At 43.6% G+C, this 10,715-nt stretch overlaps 2 protein-coding genes across 2 annotated transcripts in view; both read right to left on the bottom strand.

Annotated features, from left to right (window-relative positions):
• Positions 1 to 581: 581 nt before the first annotated feature.
• On the bottom strand, positions 582 to 4,281 carry LOC125037086. Its single transcript, XM_047630086.1, has 3 exons — positions 4,233 to 4,281; positions 2,689 to 3,991; positions 582 to 2,178 (listed from the first exon to the last, which is right to left on the bottom strand). The coding sequence occupies exons 1-3, from the start codon at positions 4,254 to 4,256 to the stop codon at positions 2,003 to 2,005; spliced, it is 1,503 nt and encodes a 500-aa protein (XP_047486042.1). The 5' UTR covers positions 4,257 to 4,281; the 3' UTR covers positions 582 to 2,002.
• LOC125036946 overlaps positions 4,256 to 10,715 on the bottom strand; it is a 71,426-nt gene continuing 64,966 nt past the window's right edge. The window contains exons 4-8 of the mRNA XM_047629906.1: positions 6,881 to 7,010; positions 6,423 to 6,556; positions 6,034 to 6,147; positions 5,601 to 5,876; positions 4,256 to 4,318 (exon numbers count right to left, since the gene is read on the bottom strand). Of these exons, the coding sequence (XP_047485862.1) occupies positions 4,256 to 4,318; positions 5,601 to 5,876; positions 6,034 to 6,147; positions 6,423 to 6,556; positions 6,881 to 7,010 (717 nt within the window). The remainder of the gene's footprint in view (positions 4,319 to 5,600; positions 5,877 to 6,033; positions 6,148 to 6,422; positions 6,557 to 6,880; positions 7,011 to 10,715) is intronic.

Below are 10,715 nucleotides of genomic sequence, written 5' to 3'. Positions count from 1 at the left end.
AATATGTGAATTCTATTTCTAATCGTATGGTTTAGAATGAGAATAGAGTATACTTTACGAACAGTGTTTGCCAGTGATATGAGCCAGTTACTTTTTTTTTCTTTCATTTTTTTTTTTTTTTTTTTTTTGTCTCGTTTCCAAGAAAGATTACTTTTTGAAGTCTCATTTTCTGTGGAATTATTCTTATCTCCTCTATTATAGTCGCGTTTCATTTCCATGATCCATTGATTTGAAGATGATGATAAGATTTAATCATCCAAATTTTCAATTATGCTCATCAACATTTTCCTTTCTGAATGAATTATGGCATATTTGGTAATGTATGATTTCAGAATGGTTACAGAGCTGTTCATGTAAATAATTTTATTGTTAAAATTACTTCACTTAATCATTATCAAATAGTACCAAGACAGTACCTTCACCGTGACTTCACGGACTTCATATATATCCCAACTCACTTCTGCCTTATTTTAAGGATTACAGAATGGAAGTATTTTGTCATTGCTATTGACTTCATCGACATAAAATCTGTCGTGGTCGTACACTCGCGTTTAACTCATTTTAAGGGTAAAAGATTAGAATTCATAGATTCTTTTATTGCAGTGTGTCTAGTACATAATGAGTTTTTGGCATGATTTAACTACAGATAATACCAATAATTCAATCAGCCTATTGCATCATATCGTACATTAATATATTTGGCATTGCAGACTAGTTGAGACTCATAGCAATGTGACAAAAATGCATAAAAAATAACAAGTTCACTATTGAAAAGGATTTACAAATAATATCGGTCTACTTAATAAAATATACAAGCTTATCTAGACAAAATTAGAAAATCTAACACATAATTTGTTGACAAAATTATGTATGTCAGAATTCATCGATATTACCATACATTAATTATCCTAATTATTGTGTTTCATCTCGGAAACATATCTAGCATGTAACCTTGACAACTACAAGCACCATATACATTATGTATCGACATCACTCATGAAAAAAAGAAAATTGGTAAAGTATTCAAGTCCATATTATATTTTTTTCTCGATAGTCTCACAAGATTTTTCTAACAAGATTCGGCATTTCAGGAATCTAGTATGTGCTAAAGATTCTTTGGTATATAATACAATAGGGATACACATACAAAGAGATACACAGTGGACATTTTACTTATTGTGACGGGCATGCATTGAATATTGTGAGACGAGAAAAGAGAGAACAGGAATATCCTCTGACTAGGAAGAAAATCGGACACTTTCAGCTTCTTTGCATGTTGAAGGTCTGCAGGTATTTACACGAATCCCTTGTTTTGGTTGTCTTCCTCACTGCTTTGAAAAATGTCACTGCTATATTGCTATACCAACATTTCCAAAGGCAGGTTTTGTGTGTGTGTGTTTTCCCGCTTGTATGTGTTCTTTTTTAGAATGTATGACACCAATCGTAATTTATTTTCGTAATGAAACCAGTTAGCAAAAATTTATAGAAGGTTCATTAATCAATTTTTCCGAACAAGCTGTAATCTACGAGTATTTCGTTCTTTGGAATGCCTGAATAAATATTATTCATTGTAGAAAAGCACAGCATGAGATAATAGATGTATGCATAATAATTAAAAGACACATGCACAGTCTCACCACATCTATGTACATGACATTCTCTGCACTGCACCTTGTTACCAGAACTTTTTCAGCTTTTAGATACAGTATCTGTAAGGCACCATGGAACTTAGCTTACTGAGAGAGCAAATGATACTCTGATACAGAAATCCTTTCACACTTCTCACATGGTGTGTAACTGACAACATACACTTTCATATTTCTTTATGAACTGCATACGAACATCTTGCCATCATCTTCTGTTTTGTACTGTGTGAATATACCAGACCAGCTGTGACAGTGACATAACAAAACAGCCAGCTATCTCTCTAACAATTATATCTTGACACCAACGTAATGTAAATATACGAGAGAGACACTGTCTTTTAGAATGGGGATTTTAATCACTGTTCCTTTTTCTTGAGGTATTCCCTGGGTACGAGACCGGTGCGTCCCTTGAGTGTCGCTCTCCACCACCCAGTGCTGCTTGTCACGTCGTGGACCAAGATGGCGTCTCCGCGGTTGAAGCTCAGGGCCTGGTCGATGGTGGCGACGAAGGCAAACTTCGCGACGTAGTATTCTGTAAGACGGGGTCACGACCTTAGATGGTGGTAGGATGTCAGAAAATCAGATGATGATCTATTATTATACACATGTATATGTGTGTGTGTGTGTGTGTGTGTGTGTGTGTGTACGAGTGTGTGTGTGTGTGTGTGTGTGTGTGTGTGTGTGTGTGTGTGTGTGTGTGTGTGTGTGTGTGTGTGTGTGTATGTGTGTGTGTACGTGTGTGTGTGTGTGTGTGTGTGTGTGTGTGTGTGTGTGTGTGTGTGTGTGTGTGTGTGTGTGTGTGTGTGCGTGTGCGTGTGCGTGTGCGTGTGTGTGTTGTGTGTGTGTGTGTGTGTGTGTGTGTGTGTGTGTGTGTGTGTGTGTGTGTGTGTGTGTGTGTGTGTGTGCGTGTGTGTGTGTGTGTGTGTGTGTGTGTGTGTGTGTGTGTGTGTGTGTGTGTGTGTGTGTGTGTGTGTGTGTGTGTGTGTAAATATATATATATATATATATATATATATATATATATATATATATAATACCATACCTCCACTGGATGTGTCGCCGAAGGAATCTTTTGCCATATCTTGGGAATTTCTCTGCGAGGCGCTTTCTAAGCTGCTGTCGTCTGGCGTCTCGTAGTAATCGTCGTCCGAGGCGCTCCTGGAGGCCGAGTCACAGTTCCTATTGTCTTCACTTGCTCTTGGCTTTACGACTAACGTTGCCCCGTTGGCGAGGTTGTGTGGCCGCGGCGGCAGCGCCGGCTTGGCGAACCTCGATTCAGCTTCCGCCGCCGGGGGTACGGCCTCCTGGGGCTGGGGGGTCACCTGGAACACGGCGCTCGCGCTCTTCGACGAACTCAGCGGTCGCACTGGCTCCTCGCGGGTTTTAGACTTGATGTCCTTTTCTACCTGACTCTTATTCTGGTTGAGTCGCGCGATCATGTCCTTCACCGAAGTGCCCTGGTTGGGGGTCCTCTTCTCTTCCTTGACGTCCTCTCCGGGCAGCGAGTTGGTCTTCATCTCAAATCGCTTCGTCAGAGCCTTGAGATTGTTCTTGGGATTCGTGTCCTCCTTGCCGCTGAAGAAAGATGTCAACGGCTTCGCTTCTTCCTCTACGATTGAGTTCTTTCTGTCATTGCATTTTGGTTTGATGGGAACGAGTGCCTGTGATGAAGGTACCTGGTATGTCTGCATGGCCAAGGGAGCCGAAATCTCCCCCACAGAATTTCTTTCTCTTGCGTCATCGGTATCAGTGGGCACCGGGTTCGAGCTTGGAATCTGATATTCCGTGTCTGCAATGGCCGATGTGGGCACTTTGTACTCCGAGTCGTCATCTGTCGCCTGCGGGTACGGAATGCCCTTCGGCGGCAGCTTCGGTGGGGTCTTCGGAGTGGACGATCTGAGGGAAAACTTATGCGGAAGGGCGTGCGTGGAACTATTTTCGGATATGTTCATGAAAATCTCGTCACTCAAAGAGCCAACGAGGGAGTTCGAGGACATCCTGCTGCTCAAAGACTGCAGGTCGCTTGGCACGCCTTCGGAGGACACGGCCCGGGGCTTGTTGGCGTTGCTCGTCAGGTTCCAGTTCTTCTCGTTTTCTTCGGCCAGCCTCTGCTCGTAGCTCTCCCTCCCGGCCTCCAGCATGTCGTCCTCGATTTCACAGTAAATACCGATGGGATCCTCGGCGCCCTCGGTGGTCTCCGAAGGGGCGTCGGGCAGGGGCCTGAACGCCTGCTTGTTGACGCGGTCCTGCAGGACGGCGGGAAGAGGGGGTCTGCCAGGAGGGCGCCTGGCTGAGAGAGGCGGGGGGCCTTCGGGCAAGGGCGGCGGGGAATCGTCGGGACTGACCTGAGAAATACAGGTGAGGAATCAGACGCTGGACAATGAGTCTTATTATCTGACTATTTATTGGAGCGAGAAATTTACTCGAAATCTGAAGTTGCTGATTCGAAACACAAACAAGCAGTTTTCTTTATATAGATATTTGGAATGTCACGGAGCTGTAATATATACATTAGAATTCCTTATGGTAAAACTTCTGACAAGCGGAAGCATAAGTTCCAACGAGAGAAAGATAATTCCTACTCACTGGGTCGTAGTCAGGTGGGTCCATCACCCAAGACGGCGGAGGTGCGCGCCGGAAGGGTCTGGCTCTGCCCCGCTGCCAAGACCGTTCTGCAAGCCCGCGGGGCACTACTCACGACCTAGGCGGTATACCGTGGTAGATTATTCGGTTGGGGTTGTAGAAAACATGGGGGTTGGGATGGAGGGCGCTAGAGAGCGCGAGAGAGGAGAGAGAGAGAGAGAGAGAGAGAGAGAGAGAGAGAGAGAGAGAGAGAGAGAGAGAGAGAGAGAGAGAGAGAGAGAGAGAGAGAGAGAGAGAGAGAGAGAGAGAGAGAGAGAGAGAGAGAGAGAGAGAGAGAGAGAGAGAGAGAGAGAGAGAGAGAGAGAGAGAGAGAGAGAGAGAGAGAGAGAGAGAGAGAGAGAGAGAGAGAGAGAGAGAGAGAGAGAGAGAGAGAGAGAGAGAGAGAGAGAGAGAGAGAGAGAGAGAGAGAGAGAGAGAGAGAGAGAGAGAGAGAGAGAGAGAGAGAGAGAGAGAGAGAGAGAGAGAGAGAGAGAGAGAGAGAGAGAGAGAGAGAGAGAGAGAGAGAGAGAGAGAGAGAGAGAGAGAGAGAGAGAGAGAGAGAGAGAGAGAGAGAGAGAGAGAGAGAGAGAGAGAGAGAGAGAGAGAGAGAGAGAGAGAGAGAGAGAGAGAGAGAGAGAGAGAGAGAGAGAGAGAGAGAGAGAGAGAGAGAGAGAGAGAGAGAGAGAGAGAGAGAGAGAGAGAGAGAGAGAGAGAGAGAGAGAGAGAGAGAGAGAGAGAGAGAGAGAGAGAGAGAGAGAGAGAGAGAGAGAGAGAGAGAGAGAGAGAGAGAGAGAGAGAGAGAGAGAGAGAGAGAGAGAGAGAGAGAGAGAGAGAGAGAGAGAGAGAGAGAGAGAGAGAGAGAGAGAGAGAGAGAGAGAGAGAGAGAGAGAGAGAGAGAGAGAGAGAGAGAGAGAGAGAGAGAGAGAGAGAGAGAGAGAGAGAGAGAGAGAGAGAGAGAGAGAGAGAGAGAGAGAGAGAGAGAGAGAGAGAGAGAGAGAGAGAGAGAGAGAGAGAGAGAGAGAGAGAGAGAGAGAGAGAGAGAGAGAGAGAGAGAGAGAGAGAGAGAGAGAGAGAGAGAGAGAGAGAGAGAGAGAGAGAGAGAGAGAGAGAGAGAGAGAGAGAGAGAGAGAGAGAGAGAGAGAGAGAGAGAGAGAGAGAGAGAGAGAGAGAGAGAGAGAGAGAGAGAGAGAGAGAGAGAGAGAGAGAGGAGAGAGAGAGAGAGAGAGAGAGAGAGAGAGAGAGAGAGAGAGAGAGAGAGAGAGAGAGAGAGAGAGAGAGAGAGAGAGAGAGAGAGAGAGAGAGAGAGAGAGAGAGAGAGAGAGAGAGAGAGACCTCCTTGACATCCGCAGAGACATCATGGTAGTAGTAGTCGTCCTCGGCTGGTTTGGCGTCGTCCTTCTTCCCCTCCTGCTGCAGCTGCTGTCCGGGCTTCGGCGGCAGAATGAGAGGGCTGTTCGCTAGTATCTGCGGCTGCGACAAGCGGTGCGTTTCCTCCGACGAGATCAAGGTGTCCAAGGCAAAGGTCGACTGGCTCTTGCGTCCCGATTTGATGGTTCGGTCGAGGGCGGTCAGCCACTCCACTTTGTCTCGGGGGGTCCGGGCGATGAACTGCGGGAGGAAGGAGGCGTTGGGGAAAGCACTAAGGCCACACATACACATCTACCTCTTTTTTTTAATATGTTTATGCTGATGCATGTGTGTGTATATACATAATATACTTATTTATATATATTTTTTCTTTCTTTCCCTAGTCTCCTAGTCATACCGTGTGGGTCTTCTTCCCCGGACCAACGATCTCGAAAGCTGAGTCTTTCTTCCGCTGGTCTCGGATGTCTTCACCCGTGGCCATCCGCGCCGTGTAGCCGCTGAGGTCAATGGTCTGCCGGTGAATTTTTTTTTACATATTGCCTACTTAGCACCGAAATTCACATTGTAGATATATATACCTTTATTAGACTGTGACCTTTATTCAAATTATTCAAATTATTCAAATTATTCATTTGTTTTACTTAGAGACAACATTTATCTCTGGAAAGAAGGAATGTTAAGTACAAAGGATATATGTACAATTCCATCTTATATCTTAACATTACAGCAAACCATAAACAAATAAAAATCAAGAAAATACGGCAATTTCCTCGTCGGCGACCTCACCTTCCGCTGTCTCTCATCGGTCTCCTTGAGGAAGAGGTAAAGCATGCCGGAAGAGGCGACGCAGTGGTAGGTCTTGAGGTTCCTGAGGAGGCCCTTCGTCTTCTTGCTGAGGACGCCATGTTTGTCACACGTAGCTGTTCGTGGAGCCGAATGTATTAAGTCGTACTTCAATATATGTTCATATCTATTGGACTGTCTATTGCGAAATGTCTTCTCGTAAGTTAGGGATTTTTTATCAATCTTTATTTTTTTTTACTAATACTGTTCATATTATCAACTCATACCTGAATGTGTGTTGATATCATACCGTATTTTATATTCCATATTGTTTAATTTCGTTCACATTTGTAATACGAATATAATTCATCCGTGAGTCTCATAAATGAATATACCATATCACCCATATTTTTGTTTCTAAAATAATCAAAATTTCTATGTCCAAGTTGCAAAAAACCTACCTATGACATTGCTAAAGGACACGGCCTCCACGGTTTCCATGTACACGTCGTCCACATCCTCCCTGTCGTCTGCGTCGTCCCTGGATTGGTCCTGCAGCGAAGTTGTGTCGTTCACGGAGGCGATGTCGTCCTGTCGAACAGGGAGAAATTAATTCTCTGCCATGATCCCGCAGCTGCATAAATGTACCGTGAGATACATGTAAACTCATTTGTGTGTGTTTTGGTACAGGTAGATAATGAAGTTCGAGTTTCCTAAACAGCAAATAAAAATAACAGTTGCACAACAGAGTTTCGTACAGTGGAGTTTAAGGGAGATCGGAAATTATTGTTAACGAATAAGCCCCTCTACGGTCATTATCTTAAGCCGTAGGATGATTTATTGAACTACTGTATTAAACAAAATATTATTATCAAAATATTATTAGCACCATAAGAATATCATCTCAATATTCAGCTTAGATGACTTAAAACTGCCCCGACACAAAACTGTTTCCTGATCCGGGACTACAAGGATGCGGAAGAGGGGGAGCCGCCAAGAGGCACGTGCCGAGTAAGCTTACTGTAAAAGGTAGTGTATTTATATTTACCTCTGTATTGATGCTAGCTTTCGTTAAAGCACACATAAAATGAAAGCTAGACTTCCTCCTAAACAAACCTATACATGTAATGCAAAATGTAAGGTCTATTTTTAAATCAATCGGAGAGTTAAACACTTGAAGAATATGGCTTAATATTTTCGATTTAGAACTCCGAAGACTAGTATAATGATGTTAGTATCACTTGTCGGACACAAGAAAAAAAATCATCCGTCGTCTTTGCAAGCTGCTTAAAATTCAAAACAAGCTCCATTGATTGTTATTCAGCAAAGGAAGAAGTATAACGACTTATGAATAATTTACACACATGACTCTGCATTCCAATATCACTCTCTTCCGAATCGATCATCCTTTTCCCCGCTGTAGCTTTCCCCATCGTGCGTTTGTCATCGGTACGGCTCTCTCTCTCGGCCCCGGCGGTATACTTGCGGCGCAGTTCGCGTAATTCGTCCACCACCGCCTGAAGGTCTCTAAGGGCCTGGGACAGCTGGCCTTGTAAGTGCGCGATCGTTTCCCCTTGGAGTCGTAGGGTTTCCTCTGTCTTCATCATCCACATTACCGACATGGTTGCCAATAAACACAGTTGGCACATCCGCACGCGAAAAATGCCCGCGCAAAATAAACCCCTAACAAGCCACCACCTCAGACGCGATGTCGGTTCAAAGCGAGGGAGAAAACTGGAAGGGAGAGAGAGAGGGGAAGCTTTCAAGCAGCATATTTCGGTGTGCTTGTACAACAAGCTCCAATAACAAGCCTAGTTAGGAAGCGAAGCAATAACGTCTCGAGTAAACACCACGCAGCGATAGCTCTGGGAACTATTTTTTAAACACCGCCCGGGTCATCTTTTTGTTTGTTTGCCGATTCTCTTCCTCTTTCTGTCTTTCTTTTTTTTTTTCTTTCCTTTTACTTTTTCTTTTTCTTTCTCTTTTTCTTTCTCTTTTCCTTTCTCTTTATTCTTCCCTCTTTCGTCCTCTCTCTCTATCTATCAATATATCTATATATATCTATCTGTTTCTCTGTCTACCTATATATTTATAGATAGACACACACACACACACACACACACACACACACACACACACACACACACACACACACACACACACACACACACACACACACACACACATACACACACACACACACACACACACACACACACACACACACACACACACACACACACACACACACACACACACACACACACACACACACACACACACATACACACACATGAACATACACATCTTCATGTATGTATATATATATATATATATATATATATATATACATATATACATATACATATATATACATATATATATATATATATATATATATATATATATATATATATACGCCTCTCTTTCCTTTTCTTTTTCTTTTTTTCTCTCTTTCTCTCTTTTTCTCTTTTTCTCTCTTCCTCTATCTTTCTCCCTTCCTCTATCTATCTCCCTTCCTCTATCTATCTCCCTTCCTCCTTCTCTTTTTCCCTTCCTCTTCCTATCTCATCCTTCCTCTTTCTCTCTTTCCCTTCCTCTTTCTCTTTCCCTCTCCCTACCTCTCAATCCCCCTTTCCCTCTAGTTCTCTCTCTCTCTCTCTCTCTCTCTCTCTCTCTCTCTCTCTCTCTCTCTCTCTCTCTCTCTCTCTCTCTCTCTCTCTCTCTCTCTCTCTCTCTCTCTCTCTCTCTTCTTTCCCTCAAATTCTCCCTCTCCCGGTTCTCTTTCTACTCGCATGATTTTATACATGCACATGCATTTTTTCGCTCCCCTCCCCTTTTCTACTCTTCCCTCTACTTTTTTTATTTTCTCCCCTCCTACTCCTCCTCTTCCCTCCTCTCCCCTCCTCCCCCCTCCCCCCTCCTCCCCCTCCTCCTCCTCCTCCTCCTCCTCCTCCTCCTCTTCTTTCTCCTTCTCCTTCTGTTTCTCCTCCTCCTCATCATCATCATCATATTCATCATATTCATACCTATCGCCCCTCTGCTCCTCCTCCTCCACTCCTCCTCCTCCCTACCTATCTCTCCCTTCCTCCTCCCTCAACCCTACCATTCTCTCACTTCCTCCTGCCCTTTTTCTCACCTCTTCCCTTCCTTCCCACCCTCTTCTTATTCCTCTATTGTCTTTATATCCCTCGCCTTCCTAAAGCCCTCCCAGGTGCGAAGGGGCCGCTGGGTTTGCGCTCTTAAGTTCCCCTTCACACCTCGACCCCGGGTTATGTATCGTGTTTCAGTTGCAATGTTGCATGCAGGAGTGTCGAAGTTTGAGTATAGATTGTTTCCTCTTTGCTGTTTTTTTTCTGAAATTGTGATCAAAATGTTTACTGCGTCTGCGAATATAACGTCAGAGATTTGTATTTTTTTTAAATAACACAAATGTAGAATATTTTGCCTTATTATCATCTTCCCTTTCTTTTTTGTTCTTCGTCAGTGTCTTCTTCTCGTTATTATGTTTCTTTATAAACACTCAACACTGTATGTCATACCACGCACATGTTCACTGCAGACAGTTGTGTTGCTCTAGTTATCCTGATATGGCCGTCCTCCCCTCTCCCTCCCTCCCTCTCTCCCTCCCTTCTTCCCTCCCTCCCTCCCTCCCTCCCTTACCCTACCTACCCCGTCCTCATCTTATCTTGCAAGAATGTGTTGTTGTCTTAGGAACAGAAGATGGAATTCATGTACTTAAAACATCCCTCGTCTTGGAACAGCAGTGCAATGTCTTCTCTGATAGATTGCAGTTGCAGAATTCTAGTTCTGTCAATATTTGATAGCGGCCAAAAAAAGTGGTCCATGAAGAAGACACCATTATTTCTTTTTTTGTTGATGTTTTCGTCGAAACTGTAGATCATTTAAAAACCGAGCATGAACGAGGTCAGTGCAGTGATACAATCTTGAAAGCCGTTATACCCTTGAGGATTTAGATACATGATCGCTTTATATACTTCTTGTAGAGCCTTGTCAATGTTGCCACCGTTTGTGGACAAAGCGAACATCATTATTATCAAAATTGCCAGTGGTGTAATATTAATGCATTATTACCTACATTATCACACCTATAAAAGTTGATGATTTATAGAATCAAAGGAACAATAGTTACGTCTGATAGACTTAAAATGTAGAGCAGATATGTAATCTATAGCATATATGTCCGTTTACTTGCATGTAATGTACATAAAAAGTTATACAGTGATATTCAAATTCTTGTGTTTAAGGATGTTATTACTAATCAAAATAATTAGC

This window comes from Penaeus chinensis, chromosome 22 (genome assembly GCF_019202785.1).
Source record: "Penaeus chinensis breed Huanghai No. 1 chromosome 22, ASM1920278v2, whole genome shotgun sequence".
In the NCBI taxonomy this organism is placed as follows: Eukaryota; Metazoa; Arthropoda; class Malacostraca; order Decapoda; family Penaeidae; genus Penaeus; species Penaeus chinensis.
This window is presented reverse-complemented; position numbering and strand designations above follow the sequence as displayed.